At 31.3% G+C, this 17,945-nt stretch overlaps 1 protein-coding gene across 1 annotated transcript; it reads right to left on the minus strand.

Annotated features, from left to right (window-relative positions):
- Positions 1 to 10,005: 10,005 nt before the first annotated feature.
- On the minus strand, positions 10,006 to 13,361 carry LOC114406853. Its single transcript, XM_028369682.1, has 5 exons — positions 13,153 to 13,361; positions 12,781 to 12,849; positions 10,886 to 11,048; positions 10,572 to 10,661; positions 10,006 to 10,378 (listed from the first exon to the last, which is right to left on the minus strand). Exons 1-5 carry the CDS (start codon positions 13,249 to 13,251, stop codon positions 10,218 to 10,220), a joined length of 582 nt encoding a protein of 193 aa, XP_028225483.1. The 5' UTR covers positions 13,252 to 13,361; the 3' UTR covers positions 10,006 to 10,217.
- Positions 13,362 to 17,945: the final 4,584 nt, after the last annotated feature.

The raw sequence follows: 17,945 nt of genomic DNA on the forward strand, positions 1-17,945 counted from the left end.
TTCATGTTTTGGATTATATTAAAGGATTAAAAGTATTTTAGTGAAATATTTTCTACTCAATGTTAAATATGCTTTCAGTTATTTAAGATTTAAATAATAAATTATTTGTAAATTAGTTGTTTTTTATTAAGAAAAATTTAGATAGAGTATGCGGTAAAATATGATTTTCGTTCCTCTAAAATTTTTAAAGATTAATTTTAGTCTCTTTGAAAAAAAATTGTCCAATTTTTGTCCCTCTAAATTTGAAATATGCCCTTTTTTAATCCTTCGAGATGTTTTAGATAACGCTTTATAGAGGGACGAAAAATGATTTAGATAGTTTTTCAAACTAAATATGGCCATTTCAAAATTAGATGGGACGAAAATTGGAAAAATAAAATAAATAGAGAAACTAAAACTTAACTTTGGAAAATTTGGAGAGACAAAACATCATAGTTTACCCTATAGTATCTCAAATATATGTTTGAGTTTAATTTTCATCAGTATAAAAAGCTCATATTGTCAACCAGTTAAAAATAATCATTGTTATGATTTTTTAGGAAACTGTCATAAAAATAAAAAATTTATCATATACGACAGATTATGATTATAAAAATTATAGCTTTAGTTGACAAGATAAGATATCATCCAAAATCATTTCTTTGATTTTTACATAGCAAATAAAATTTGCCAAGCAAAAAGCACATTTTTACATTTTTTTGTTGAGTGACTAAATGGTTATTGAGCAAAAAAAGGCTCTTGGTCACAAAGTTATTTCTTAAAATTTTGAAGTTCATTGTGTATTGTACAAGGTTCACAAAATACACATGACACTCTGAAACACGTGTTAACCCTACATGTCAGCCTTGGCATAAGAACACGGACGTTTGATCCTTAGCAGTCGGGATCCCTAATTGATAAGTTATCTCTAACTTCTTAATATTTGAATATATTTGAACCTCTTTATCTCTTGTCAGGTATTCAATTATCTACAAACTACACATTATTTTATAAGGTATAGTTATCTACCAACTTTTATCTTTAACATTATCTATAAGCTACCGGCTATTATCTATAAGCTAGTAATTATTTGCAAGGCCCATAACAATCCCTACAAACAAGGACCTACAACTCCACTCCACTCCTATAAATATCAAGTTTCATCGATCTCTTAAGGCATCCCACGCACACTAGCACACGAGCAAACACGCTTGTGCACTTATTATCTCTTGAACGCTCATTCAAGCTTACATTTTTGCATATAAATGCTTTATCTCCTTACTCATATACTTACTTGAGCGTCAGACTCCTTTATTTTGCAGGTTCCCCCTTATGTCCTCTTACAAAGACCACTCTCAAAGCTAACATGCGAAGTCCAGAAGCCCACTTTAGCCACGTCCACCCTGATGTGTGCTAGCTCCGAATTTTGGTGAGTACATTTGGTGCCCACCGTGGGACCGCGATAAAACCTACCCTGGGGTCTCTCATCTGGAAACACCTTATATGCAAGTACGACCTCTCATATGTCATTGTCACGGACAATGACACTCAACTCAAAGCCCAGACTTACGAAGACTTCTTGGCAAGGCTAGGCATAAGCACCTTGTCACCTCTGTCGAACATCCTCAAACCAATGGTCAGGCAAAGGCAGCTAACAGAGTCATCCTCAGGGCCCTGTGTATTAGACTTGACAAGTCTAAGGGTCTATGGAAAGAAGAGCTCCCCAGTATATTCTAGGACTACAATTGTTTACCCTAACAACAACCAACGAGACTCTTTACCGACTCACACACGGCACAAGCGCCATGATCCTCATTGAAGTTGGGGAACCATCGACAAGGAGACTGTTGTTCCAGCAATAGTAAAATGAAGAAAATATAAAGGTAGAACTCGAAACAACATATGAAGTCCAAGACATGGCAAGAATCAGGAAAGAAGCCACTAAACTCTGAGCAACGAGGAGATACAATACAAAGGTTCAACCACGATCATTTCAACCTGGTGACCTTGTATGGCGAGTCCGAGGTAAAGCTAGAAAAGATCCCCAAGCGGGAAAGCTTGGCCCCAACTGGAAAGACCCATTCAGGGCCATAACAAGCCTTGACAACAAAGCATGCATACTACGAGAACTAAATGGCAAAGTAATTCCAAGAACATGGAACGCCACCCACCTGAAGTTCTACTTTAGTAAGCCTAAATGCAAACCCAATGTTGTACTCTTTTTCCTACTCAAGTCTTTTGTCCCAAAAATAGAAAAATCAGGGTTTTGGCTTGAGAAGTTTTACCGAAGCACATTTAGGATAATGAAGGGAATTTATACTTAATCAAATACATTGAATAAAAATTCGACACCCTTTCCTTTTCATAATTTTTTTGTCAAGACAAGATCATCCATAGTCATAGCTCCAAGGCTCTTGAAACCCAAGGACCACCCTTGGTGAGCCCTCATTCTACCATTAAGTCTTTAGCATGTGTCACCCACAGCGAGTGATATGTATGCAAGAGCACGTCATTAAGTCTCCAATACATGTTACCCACAGCGAGTGACATGTATGCAAGAGCACGCCACTATGTCTCCAATACATGCCACCCACAGCGAGTGACATGTACGAAGAACACACCACTAAGTTTCCAATACATGTCACTCACAATGAGTGACATGTATGCAAGAATATGCCATTAAGTTTCCAGTATATGCCACCCACAGTGAGTAACATGTATGTAAGAGCACACCACTAAGCCCCCAGTACGTGTCACCCACAACGAGTGACATGTATGCAAGAGCATGGCGCCCAAAACCCAAGTTGAACAATTCTCTGGTCTATCCTCCAAAGGGCTCGCAAAACCCAAGGTTTGCCCTTAGTGGATCCTACTGATTCACAACACTACGTCTCTAGTACATGCCACTCACGATGAGTGACATGTATGCAAGAGCACAGCACACGCGTTGCATATAAGACTCGTTAAACTCAAGCTTCACACTTGGTGATCCTCATAGGTTCACAAAATCCAAGGCCCATCCTTGGTAAGCCTTGACACAACTCTACAAGCTTTTCAAAACCTAAGGCAAAATACGTCCCTGGTCCAAGGCTCGATAAACCCAAGGTTCACCCTTGCTAAGTTGTTAACTACGTCTCTAGTACATGCCACCCACGATGAGTGACATGTATGCAAGAGCACAACACACACGTTGCATATAAGACTCGTTAAACCCAAGCTTCACACTTGGTGATCCTCATAGGTTCACAAAATCCAAGGCCCATCCTTGGTAAGCCTTGACAGAACTCTACAAGCTTTTCAAAACCTAAGGCAAAATACGTCCCTGGTCCAAGGCTCGATAAACCCAAGGTTCACCCTTGCTAAGTTGTTAACTCGTTGGCAAGTGTACCAATTTGTCACAAGTAGTAAAGTTAAAATGGAAGTCCGAGTGTCGAATCCACATGAACTTTGTTTGTACTTGTGTTAACGAATATCCAATTTGTAAGCAAGAGATAAAGAATTGCAATGGAGAGAAACAGGAAAGAATTTGAAATTAAAAGGACAAGAACAATAAAATAAACAAGATTAAATGCAAATGATAACTTCATAATTTAAATATGTTGGAGCCTAACATGTCTAACTACCCTTGATGCAATATTAATGTTTTTCTCTATTTAATGTTATCCCAATTTTTACCCACATCTACTAAGATACTCAACCCTGATCCCTCATAATGAAGAGCCTAATTTATCTATTCTTTCTCTCAAATCCCTTTGCAAAGATAGAATAGTATATTGCATGAAGTATGAAGATGTATGCAAAGACAAAACAAAGTCACTTTATCCCTAGCAATGGGTTGTTTAGATGCATTTTCTCAATTTTTTATAAATTATCATTTCCCAATATATAACACCTAAAACAAATGCATGGATGATCAGACCATACAATAAAAATGAAGAGCAGAAAAAAGACAATAGAAACAAAAATTACATTCAATAGATAATAAGATAAGTTATATTACAAAGGTGTTGGCTGCTAGGCTCCCAATAGAGGGGGTTTAGCCTCTCATGGTCATGAGATGCTTTACACTTTAGGGGCTGATATGGATAGAAGAAAGAAAATAAGGGAGGAATGACTAGAGAAAGAGGGTTTCCCTTATTAGAGATGCTTAGGCTTTGGATATCTTTAATAGATAGCTCTGAGACTTGGTGTGTGTTTCCCTTCTGCTTCCTACTCCATTTATAGGCCTAAGGTAGCTTACTTTTCACGCTGACTTCACGCTAAGTGCGTCCTTTCTGGGCTTAGCAGGTGATCATGCACTAAGCGCGACACGTATGGGCTTAGCGAGGCGGTCACGCGCTTAGCACTGGATTTCGTGCTAAGCGTGCATTTGGGCTTCTTCATAGGCCTTCTTCACGCTAAGCCTGAGCTTGCCCGCTAAGCGAGGGTGTGCGCTGAGCCTAGCTTGTGCACTAAGCAATTTGTCCTTTCCTCAATTTTTTATTCAAGGCTTTTTCTTCAAGTTTCCTCCAAAACACTTGAAATTTTCTTCTTTTGACTTCTACTAATAAAAAATTACAATGATATTAGTTTCTTCATTATTTAATTAAAAACAACAGTAAAGTAAAGAAATTCTAATCATTCTTAGCCAAATTTGACTATCATTTTAACTCAAATTTCGCAGTTATCATGAGTCTTTTCTATTACTAAGTTTCATCTCCACTAAAACTCAAGGTACGCAAGGTCTGCCCTTGACAATCTTTTCTATTCCTAATTTTTATATGTGCAGGAATAATAAAAAAGCCAAGGTCCACCCTTGGTACCAAAAAACCCAAGGTCTACCCTTGGTACGCACGCCTACAAAACCCAAGACACCCCCTTGGTTCGCTCACTCATAGCAACTATGACACCACCATCAAAGGTCAAAGTTCAACAAAACAAACTACCACCAGACTATTTGGCAAGACCTTCAATCGGGTGGAAGTCATACTTACTCCTCGTAATCATCAGGGAGAAGTTTCGCAGGTCAAAATAACCTATCACCAGATTGAGTGACAAGACCTTCAATCATGTGCAGCTCATGCTTACTCCTCATAACCATCAGAGGAGAAACTCCACAGGTTAAGCGACCTACCCCAGACTAGTTGGCAAGACCTTCAACCAGGGACAAGTCAAACATACTCCTCACAAGCTTCAGGGGAGAAGCTCCACAAAGCATAAGGAAGCCCCACCAAATGGGTGACAAGACCTTTAACTAGGTTGAAATCAAACCTCAGATGATTTTATGTCATCTACTTTTTACAAGACCATCACGATCTTACCTCTACATCAACAAGGTCTTGCTTCTTGCGTCATTGTTAAATGATTGACAAATGTACCAAATTGTCCTAAGTAGTAAAGTAAAATGGAAGTCCAAGTGTCGAATCCATAGGGTCTTTGTTTGTACTTAGGTAGGTGAATATATAATTTTCAAGCAATAAATAAATTGGTTTAAAAGGTTGTGAAAATAATAGTAAAATAACTGGCATAAAATTAATTTAAATTAAATAAGAGAGAAAAACAAACATAAAAATAAATAAATTAATTAAAACAGAAAAGATGAAAGAAGCCAATATTATTGTAGAAGTTAATTTAGAGGATGAGAATGTTGGGGGCTTAGCCTACCAGAGCTACTCTTGATGTAATGTTAATGATTTTTCTCTATTATGTTTATTCAAATTTTCATCTGCATCTACTCATATACTCTAATCATGATCCCTCAAGTGAAAGACTTAATTTATCTATTTTTTCTCCCAAATTCCTTTAAGAGATAAAAATAGTTAAATTTCATTAAGAATAGAGATGCATAACAGGCTAAAAAAATCAACCTATCCCTAGTGATGAATTATCTAGATACCCATTTCCAGTTTTTTTTAGAGAATAACACTTCCTAATGTTATCCTTAAAATTTACCATGCAAATGGGTGATCAAAACATAAACAATGAAATTAAACATAGAAAAGGATAATGAAAAAGTAATATTCATAAATAGATATGAAAAGTAACTACATCAAGAGCAGTTGGTTGTTAAGCTCCCAACAAAAAAGGGTTTAATCTTTCATTGTCATAGGAGGCTTTACAATTGCAAGAGGATAATGAATAGGGAAGGGAGTAATTGAGAAAAGGATTGGAAGGAAGAAATGACTACTAATGATTGTTTCTCCTACTTCTAGCCTTTTCTTTCTGTAAGGAATTGTACTCTCTTAAAATTTTTGTATGTTTTGTTCTTCTTCGGTAGCAAACAGAACGTAACGTCTGTCTACAATGCACCCTCCAACGGTCAGAAGAGGGAAAAATTGTCAAATATAGAGGCTTCCCTCACTTAACACATTAGATCTAGCTTGCAAAATCAAAAGCATGTCCACCTCGGACAACTTGACAAAAGTAACCCAAACAACACTTGTCCAAGCTTGGGGGCTTAACAAACCACATCGACCTGCAATTCTCTCACCTATCGAGGTTACCACACCCGACATCGAACAAACACTTGTCCATGCTTGGGGGCTTGACAAAGTCGTCACCCTCCTACTTGTTAAGGCTACTATCCCGGACATTAGACAATCTTCAACACTGGACAACCTCTTTCGCTCGCAAGCTGACTTAGAGCTTGGGGGACTTATGTACTATCCAAGGTCCATAAAATACACGTGGCATTCCGAGACACGTGTCAACCCTCCATGTCAGCCTTGACACAGGAGCACAGACGTTCGACCCTTAACAACTGAGATCCCTAACTGACAAGTTATCTCTAACCTCTTAATATTTGAATATATTTGAACCTCTTTATCTCTTCACAGGTATTGAATTATCTACAAACTACACATCATCTACAAGGTACAATTATCTACTAGCTTTTATCTTTAAGCTACGTATTATCTTTGACATTATCTATAAGCTATCAACTATTATCTATAAGTCGATAATTATCTGCAAGGGTCATAACAACCCCTACAAACAAGGACTCGTAGCTCTATTCCACTCTTATAAATACCAGGTTCCATCGAACTTTCAACACATCCCACACACACCAACACACGAGCAAACACGCCTGTGCACTACTCTCGAATGCTCACTCGAGCTTACAGTTACGTATATACATGCTTTATCTCCTAACTCATATACTTACTTGAGTGTCAGAGTCCTTTATTTTACAGATCTCCTCTCTTGTTCTCTTAACAAAAAACCTTTGTAAAAGCTAACGTGCGAAGTCCAGGAACTCACTTTGGCTAGGTCCCCCCAGACATGTGCCAACTCCAGATTTTGGTAAGTACACATTGAGTCACCCGATTTTGCTTAGCCAAAATTTAGAATCATTGGGGATTCACATGACAAGAGTATTCTAGTTAAGTGAAAAGGGACTTGGAAGCCAAATGTGCTTTTGGCCTTATGTTTTTGCAAGGCAAGCTCAAACTTTGTTGAGCAAAAATATCCCTAAAGTTAAGTACATCTCTAACTTTAGTTTTTGATGAGTGAATAAAAGTTTTTATCTTGAACAAATTTGAAAGTTTATAGAATTCCATGAGTGAGAGTTTCTCTCACCAAGTGAAAACTTTCCTAAGAATTTGAGGTATTTTTTGCCTCAAGTTTTCTCTAAGCGAGCTATGGTTTCACTAAGCGCAAAATGTTCAAAACTTAATTTTCTTAATTGAATTTATATGTTTCCAAAAAAATCATGGCAATCCTTAATTTTCTTTTTAAAAAGTCTTCTTGAAAGTTAAAGAACTTGTTTTGGAATGATATTAAGTATAAGAGACGATTAACAAAATCTTGGTGTGTTGAGTAGAAATCCAAGTTACGTTGGAATTCTCTGGCGTACTGGTGATTATATAGAAAAAAAAAAAAAACTGTAACCTATGTGTTAATGGAATTGATGACACACATACATGTTTATTGTGTTGAGAATTTGAAAGGTGTTGGAATTGTATAGGATCAATTATAGACTCCTCCAATGGCTAGGTGATATGTGCTATGTTAAGGGATCGATGTATCTATGTTGGTCACTCAAACAATAAAAATATCCTTATGGTTAAGTTTACATCTCATGACATGAGATAAAGGTGAGAGTAATAGAAATGAAAATGAAAAGATAAACGTATGACTACACATGAAAAGATAAGATAGATAATGATTGTATACAAGGATGGATCCAGGAAACTATCCAAGGGGGGATTGGATTTTTTCATACATTAACTATTTAAATATTTAGCTTATAACAAATAAATGTTTAATATATAATATTTTCTATAAAATTATTTTTAGTTTTACACTTAAAACTAAAATTGATTTTTATTTTAAATGATACAAGAAGAAAACAAATGTCTTAATTTATTTCAAAAGATTCTTGCTAATTTTTTTATATGTGATAATCCGTACTAATTTTTTTGTTTCAAGTTTTTAAAAGATTTTTTGATCTCACAAGCATAATAACAATCAACCAGGACTCACAATAATAGTATGAAAAATCAAGAAGAGGATTTAAACTCATCAAATATAATTATAATAACTAAAAGTCATCAAATGTTAAAATAATTATATATAATATATAAATATGTTTATAATATAATGTTAATAATATGAGAGAGAACGATCTATTTACTTGTGTTCAATTCTTACTGCGTGTAAAATTTTCTTAAGCTAGCGACAACCATACATTACAAGTGGAATTAATCTATTATCCAGCGAGTTGAAGAATACTCCTAGTCTTTGATCTAGGACAATAAATAATATAATGTTAATAATTGTGTATATGAATAGATAAATAAAGACTTATAACAATACACAAAACATAGTTAGTTTAAGTAATAACAATTAATGAAAAGTCATAGAGATGTCATTTTTATTAAAGAATATTAATAATTAATTAATACATGAGCTCTAATAGTGAAAAGTTAAAGTTACAATAATTTGATTGATTCTTATATATATATATATATATAATAACATATGTTAAATCCACAGTATGCAAGAGACAAGCACAAAACAATGCATGAGCTCTAATATTCATAAAAAATTGGAACAGATCTCTACATGCGTATTTGAATTCAAAGGCTTTTCAACAACATAAAATATCTCTAGTGGAAAAACTCATTTTGAGTTCTTGGATCACTTTTTATGGGTCTCATGATGTCACATAGAATACAAGAACTTTTATCATTTTTGCTTTAGTAGTAGAACCCAATTCAAGTTCTTGGATTTTACTTGCACAGAAAAAAAAAAGAACCTTTATTTTCTCTCAAATGACATTAAAAATATTTTTTTTTTTGAAAAACAGGAGTTCTTCTCCTAGAACCTAACCCTAACATGAAAAAATCTTGAAGAAGAATAGTGATAGATCTAAGGGATAAGAGTTCTTGAACTCAAGAACCCCTATTAAAGATATTCTAAATACTATAATTTGTTGACTCTAGTTATTAAACTTTGGACCCAATTTTCAGCAACAAATTCATGCAAAGTATTTGACCCATTATGAGTATTCAGTAGTAACATAGGAGTATTATAAGAATTCTGATAGAGGGGGGACTAGAGCCCCTAGGTGTCCCCTCCTACATTCATCTCTGATTGTATAAAAAAATTGATGTAGCACCAATTCAGAAAAAAAGTAACATAAAATTGATTAAAAGTAATTTGGATACTTGTAAAAAATACTTTGTCATCCACTAGTAAGAAAATAGTAAATTATATGATTTTTATAATCTTGTGAAGAGGAAGAAAAAGAGACTAATTAAAAAGCACATTGAAGGAAGTGATTAATAAGAATCTCATTATAAATAACACTGATGAAACTTTAATCTTTAATCAAATAGAATGATGTTGAGTGATCAATATAACTGACTTTATTTAACACCATAAGACTTTGTTATTATCATAAGTTTTCTTCTCAAAAATCAATTCTTCAACTTCACCTCAAAGACTCAAACAAAATGTTTTCCTCTTTTTCCCCTGGGAAAAATAAGCTGCTTCTACACGCAATTAAGAGCATGTTAAAATGAATGTGCGACCTAAAAAAAATTTAACAGAAAGTGTGCAATATATTGAACCGGGACCTTTGTGCTTCGTTTTATTATAAATTAATTAACAATATATATTACAGGGCCATGGCTCCTATCATAATATAGCTGCACAAATAATTTAACACCCCGGCTTTATGATGGAATTGCCTATAACTTACTGCATACATATACAGCATCAGCTCAATTTTTGTGTTCTTTCTTGAGAGCTAGTTAGTATGTCCATTCCTTTGGAAGAAATATCTCAGGAGAAGAACTTTGACTCTCATGAGAAACAACAACACTGCATTGCTTGAGAGCATCTTTCTGATTCGTTTTCTTTTTTGTTGACTCACTGGTGCATACTTCTCCGCTTCTCGGGCTATATTTGGGAGCTGCAATAAGATCATGGCATTATAGAACATTGTAACTTTCCTTTTATATCGTATCGTATAAGTTTAAAATTTAGGGTATACATTCCATGCGCTGAAAATTGTATGTATATTTTAAAACATTTTAATATTATTGGAATACGATATGTAACATATTTTTCTTTTCTTAAATAAAGGGCTAGCTAGGATACGAGACCTTGAGAAGGTGAAATCTGCAGGCCTAATTGGTGCACTTTAAGATTTAGAGCTTGAACTACTCGAGCTGGAAGAAGGACAGGAGCGCACGCTGCAAAGTAATCCTAAGGTTAAAATGATATCAATGTAACTCACACCAATATATTTCAATAACTTTAAATAACAGTTCTAAAAAAAATAACTTTAAATAACATATGAATTTGATCGATCTAATCATTAAATTATTACTACATATGGATATATAATAAAAAAAGTCATACTGTCACAAACATACATCTCATTACTAGGAAATACAAAAGTGCAAAGTTAATTAACCTGGTTTCCTGATTGATTTTGTGCCTGCTTTTTGGGGTAAGAACACGCCAGTACCACATGATCCTTGCCCCGAAACTAAGAAAACAGCTTGCATTCCAGGTCCACCAGTGGCATGTTTCGGCCTTTGATCATATGAAGATCTTGTAGAAAATTTTGAGCAGTACTGAAGTACATATACATATTGTAATTTCAATAAAAGAAGAAAAATCAAATATATGAAATGGAAATAATCAGTAAAAGTATTCAGCAAATAAACTCCAAATCTGAAAGCGACTTCATTAATTAAACCCATAATACTAATACTAATATGTTTAGTATTTCCCTCTCCTTCCGCCGTATTAGTTAATTGCTATTTGCCTATATGATGTGTGGATATTGCATAGTGCCGTAGTGCAGAAGTCCAGATATACACCAGATATTGGCACAGAGGAAGTTACAATTAGACACTGCGCCAATTTTTTTAAGGCACTAGCTCATTATCTTGGTTAAGGAGTTAAAATATAAAGGTTTGAATAGCGAATGAAAATATTTAAAGTCTTGAAATTTTCATTTTCTTTTTAATGTAAGAACTCAATATTTGTTTCTTGATATATTTTTCATTTATTATTAGTCTTTTTCAAAGGAAACTAATAATAAATGAATTTTTTTTATCAAGAAACAAAGAAAAAAATTTAATTTATAGGAATTAAAAAAAAGTTTCACAAACTAAAAATAAAATTATTGTTTTATGAAAAAGAAATATATTAAAAAATAAATATAAAATTCATATATTTATTAAAAATTACAAACATATTTTAACCTATTATATATAATATAAGTGTCCTCCTTTTCAATTTTTACCAGCTAGATTGAGACAATTTTCAACTGACACGTTAACGTCCATCCGTTTTATAATTTTATTATTGTTTGGGTCATGTTAGAGGGAGCTGAATTTTGAGCCACGCCATCAACCATATCAATTAAATCAATTAATTAGGATCTGCTTTATATTTGGCCTTTTGTTTTGAACTCAAAAAGAATGTTACCGAAAGTACAAGGATAAAATAAAAATTAAAAAAGGGTAAAAGGCTAGGAATATCTGCAGCGTGCAAAGTTAAAGACCCTTTTTGTTTCAAAGGAAAACTGTGTGTAAAAGGTCGTTGGAATTTTTCTGTTTCAATAATTAACGTAGATTAAAATTATAATTTAATTATATTAATTATTTATCATTAATTAATTTTATCTTATATGATGAGTCCATTAAATAATTAAATAATATATTGAGGTGTTACATATAATGTTTTTTCTCTGCATCTAAAGAATTAAGAAGATTCTGTTAAGAAATAAAGAGATTTCGATTAAGGAAGAATTATGAAATCATTATTTTTCTGTGAATTTAGATTCCAGCGCGTTTGTTTGATGAATCATTATGTATCTAGATATTTCTAAAACTTTGATAATATAATATAATGAGTTTTTTATGCTTATTAATATTTTATAAAAATCTCCTAAAAATTCAAGTTATGAATAATCGAAGTGCAAAAACATATATTTTCTGTTCGACCCACCAACGGCTAAGGTAGCTAGATTTCCTTATGCTAAAGTGATTAATTAATTAAAATCCCACATATAATGATAACTTCAAATAGTAGCCTTACACTTTTTTTGCATTCTTAATTAGTAACTTCACTTGTATATAAAGTGTGCCTAACTCAGCTTTGGAATATTTGTCATCTCACACTTTTAGAGTACATATTATTAAAGCTATTGCAGCCTGATTAATACCTAAACCTAACTAAAAGGATATTTTATATTATACCTACCAAAACTTCTACGCAAACATTAATTGCATCTCCTGAAGCCACAACCAGAGGCAGAGAGAGTGATTAATTGAATTGAATTACATAGAACAGTACCTGTGACTGTGTTTCCCTTGGATATCTGTAGTGTTGCAGCAGTTTTTGGTGGCGGTTCCTCATATGTATCTGTAGGAATGCTCAGATATATATTACACTAATTAGCCGAAGAAGAATATGTTATTATTTTATTAATTAAATTACACAAAATCCAATCAGTGAAGCCAAATGCATTATATCAATTCAATCAAACATTTGACTTCAAATTTCAAATATATATAACATTTATTAAAATATTAATAATTATAACCAAACTATATGCTACCCCTCAAATCTGTATAGAAAAATAGAAATTATCATTATACCCATATAAGAGTGTGTATGATGAATATGAAGAAATAAAGAAGAGAAACCGAAGGTAGTATTACTAACCTTGGAGTCACATGCCTCGTCCATAACATGAGAAGGTAGCCAGAAAATGCCTTCTTCAAAACCAAGTTCATGAGCAGCAATATCATGAACAGAAGCCATGAGCGGAACACAAAAGATTACAAAACTAATATTGATGATTGTGATGAATCGTTCTGGAATGTCAGACGGAGAGAGGCTTTTTAAACTCCAGCTTCCCACCTGCAACTCAACTAAAATTACTTGCGTGTCATGGAGTGCACAAAATAAATAATAATTTTCTTTTATGCGCTTTCAATAACTTGCTTATGTGTTGATAGAAAACAGTAGTGATTATGCATTTGTGGCTTTATATTCCTCAATTCTTATGATAGAGAAAATTAGTTTACCTTATTAGTAATTTGCATCACTTATTATTTGTTGACTAAAAAAATATAAAAAATAATAAAAATATTTTGATAAAATAATAATTAATTCAAAAAATAATTTAAGGGGTTATACTCAATTACGATTTTAAAAGACCCTTTTATATAAATTTTTTTTGAGATATTCGATCAAGATTTTTAAATAACAGAAATAAGTCTTGTGTCATTCAATAAAGATCATTAGGATTTTTTAAGGAATTATAAAATCCATTAATATTCAATTAAAAAATTTACAATTAAGTCTTCTAATATTCAAAAGTATACAAATTTTGATAGATTCTTTTCTAGGGTAGATTTTAATGAATTTCATGAGATTTTTTAGTAGAAAATATACATCAAACAATCTCACATAAACCATTAAAATTCCAGCAGACTTTCTTTCTTTATTTATTTTCTTGCCAGTTGATATGTTTTTTCTTTTTCCATTATACATAATTTATTGTCTCTTTGTTGAAATTAATAGACATTCATATTTTTTTCTCTTTTGACCAATGGATAACATGCCGTAAAACATGTGATATGAGATATCTTCTCAATTCTTTGAATTTGCAATTGAGACATCTTGATTACATGTTTATACATATAAATAAACATGAATATATATGAATATGAGAAATATATAATTTTAATGAATGTGAGAAGTTGACTCATGTATAGGTGAATAAATATATAAATGGGATTTGAAACAATTGTTAGACATGTGTTTTTGTTTTATGGAATCATTATTGTGAGAATGTAAAAGCAAATAACATAAGAAGGGGAACTAAATTGTGTTTTCATAAATTTAAAACTTTTTATAAAACTAAAAACATGTTTATCGTCTGATGTATAAGATTTAAAAACAAATTCAAACTCTTTGTCATTAAAACAAAAGAGAGAAGCACACAAATAATTATACTGGTTCGTCTCAAACTCAAAACCATGTTCAATTATTGACAACCCACCAAGTTTCCACTAACTTAACAAACTTATAAATATTTTTGTCACTTCGGGCACTTACACTTGCAAGCTCTATCCCAAACTTGACTTAAACTCAGTATTCTTTGTCCTACCAAAATCACTGTTAGCTCTAAACAAATTAATAAGATTTGTTAGAAGTTTGCACACGGGCTAAATTTGTGATCATCTTGCAGATGAATATATCACTCAATTCTTTTAATCTTTTTTTCTCGAGGTATACATGGTGTTTTAAGAGCTTAGTATCTTTACAAGAAATGATGAAAGAATATGTTCACGTAAATGATTCGTATATTATTTCTTCGAAACTTTTTATACATAGTCTTCATCTCTAAGTATTTGTTATCTCACAACGATTTAATTCTACATTATGCTCTTCATTTGAAGTCTTGAGCTAGTTGAAACATTTAATATTTGCATTAAATGTATTTCCATTCTTTATACAAAGTCCATGCTAATAGGCTAGCATGCCTTGTACTCTAATAGAAAAGTCACTTCTTTTGTCATAATAGGTCTACAACAAGTGCACCTTTTGATGAGGATCAACATCTTTCATTCTGTGAATTTCATTCATTCTTAATAGAACTTTGATAGATCCTAAGAGAATATTTTCTGCATGAAAAAATCTTAAACACAACGTATTAAATGAATGTCTCAAATGCACTACTTTATTGCTATACCAAATCATTTTATGAATATATCATCTGAAAATACAAATGCACAAATACAGATGTAATACATCATACACAACTTTTACCATTTATATTTATTTGCATATAATTAAAAGTATTGATTTGTCTTTAAGACATAATGTTTTTTTGACTTAACAGGAAATGACTATAAGTATACATGTTACAGGTAGATATTACGATATATAATTTTATAAAATTAACATGATTGATGATTGAAGGAAAATAATCCTATTGTGCTAGTAAATATATGAATGAAATTGATTTGTTGTGTAACATGTTTATGATTTTTTGTATATGATAAATTTTATTTAAAATGTTAAGTGAGAAAAATTCCCGTTGAAATCTTAAAAATTACATTACCCTTTCAATTTCATGAATTCATATCTTTACAAAATCTTAATCATAAAATAAAAAACTTTTACAAAAATCTTAAAAATCATTACATTCTTACAAAAATCATTTAAAATCTTAAAAAAATTTACTTCAAAATAATCTTTTAAAATTCTAATTCAATACACTCCTAAAATAAATATTATAAAAAGAATCTTTTATACATTTTTTTCAATATACTAGTTAAAATTATTTAAAAAATCCTTTAAAAAACAATTAAAAAATATAATATCAAGAAAGAGACTTATTAAATAAGATAATATGTAAGATTAAAAAATGTATTTTTTAATAAATTTCAACCAATAATATATTTAAAAGAATGTCTTAAAAAGTATAATTCCATAATTCTTTTAATTAATTACTATCTTGCCTTGCAATTAATTTTCTATGCACCCTGAAAGAAATTAATATATGAAGGCAGGTTTATTATGATTGATCTTAAAATTTCTGTTAAGATATAAAAAGTTTCACCATCAACGTTGAAGTTAAAATTTAAAAAATAATCATTTCATATCATTTTTATTATATTTCTTTTATTACAATACTTATAAAATACTACTATCAAATATCCAGCATACTTAAAAAAGAGAATGAAAAAAGGTTAAAAAAGAAAGTCTTTGTTAATAAATGAAATTTTTTTGTAAAATGATCAAGATTCTTAATTAATTAGTGTATATATCATATTCATGAAAGAAAGTTTAAAAAAAAGTAGTTATATGATTGTTTCTTGAAAAGTAATTCTCCCAAACATGTGCTCTAGTGCTAATTAACTTCTAATATATATATATATATATATATATATATATATATATATATATATATATATATATGATTGTTTTTTTATGTTAGCTTTTGAAATTAATATATATATATATATATATATGATTGTTTTTTTATGTTAGCTTTTCAAATGATTAATTTCATGTCAACCCCTTGGTACTGTGGAATAACATGAGGGACATTTCTGCAGTACTGCTAATTAACTAGAAAACTATCAGACGTAGGTTGGGTTCGGTAAACCTCTCCATCTATTCTTCACATAATATGCTCTGCTGCTTGCTCCACATATAATCTCATGATAATTTATTTTGGTCAAAGCCTCTTATCGTTGCCTCGTTGGATTATTTTTTAACAATTATTTTTTGGATGTTAAATTGTTCTTAATATACAATAATTTAGTTATCATTGTCTAAAAGTTGTTGGTAATCATCCAAAGCTAGCTTAAATTTTCAAAAGGGAACAAAACTGATCTGATGCATAATTTGTTGAGGGTGGAAAAACTGGTGCATATGCTATCTGTACAGTAGCCCTTGTATATGTACGTATGTGGAAGCTTATAGCAACTATTCTTAACCACTTTACCAAATCCTTTCAACATCTTTGTAAGAGAAGCAATAAGCATAAAACAATCATAACGACTTCATCAATTCAAAGGCTTCTCTGTCCTCTTTTTTTGTATTACATGCTCACAACTAACATGCATCTATCCTAAGATACATGTTAATTAAAGATTTAAAAATAAAAAATATTATAATTTTTTTTATAGAGATCGATCACAAGTATCTTTCACATAAAGTAATTTTATTCAAATTACGTGAAATTATTATCAACAACAAAAGTTTTCATCAGAATATTTAATGTATTAAAATGTATATACTAGAATTGCACTTGAGCTTATTTCATCTTCATCTTTATTAGGAGACATGCCTTGGGTTGACGGGTTTTTAAGTTTTTGGTTTTCTTTCTCCTTTTGCAACCCCCAAAAAAAAGACATCCATTCATTTTTTCATTTTTTTGTGAAAAAGGATTAAAATTGATAAAAGGAAGGAAAGGAAATTTTGAATTCCAGAATTTCTGAATTTTGACATAATGTATTTATTAGATTGAATAGCTATGTTAGATTTAATCGAATTAGTTTGTTGTATGTGAATTAATATAAATTCAATCCATTTCATAAAAAAAGTGTGATCAATTATCCAACCAATAAAATTACTTAATATATAGAAATTTATTTTTGCATCCAAACAAATAAATATTTACTAATCTTATTAATATTAAACTTGGTAAAAATAAAAAATGAAGGATTTAATAACTGAAAAATAAGATTATGTTCGGTGCTTGCTGACATAACTTCTGCGTGTTTTCCTGGTGGATTTTGATATAATTTTCTTAGGGGCGCCAATCCTTTTGTCCACCCAAAATAAAACTTTATTAGGAGATAAATTTAATCCAAAGTATATATATATATATATATATATATATATATATATATATATATATATATATATATATATATATATATATATATATATATATATATCTTTTTTATCAGATCACATCATCAATATTATCA

This window comes from Glycine soja, chromosome 3 (genome assembly GCF_004193775.1).
Source record: "Glycine soja cultivar W05 chromosome 3, ASM419377v2, whole genome shotgun sequence".
Taxonomy (NCBI): domain Eukaryota; kingdom Viridiplantae; phylum Streptophyta; class Magnoliopsida; order Fabales; family Fabaceae; genus Glycine; species Glycine soja.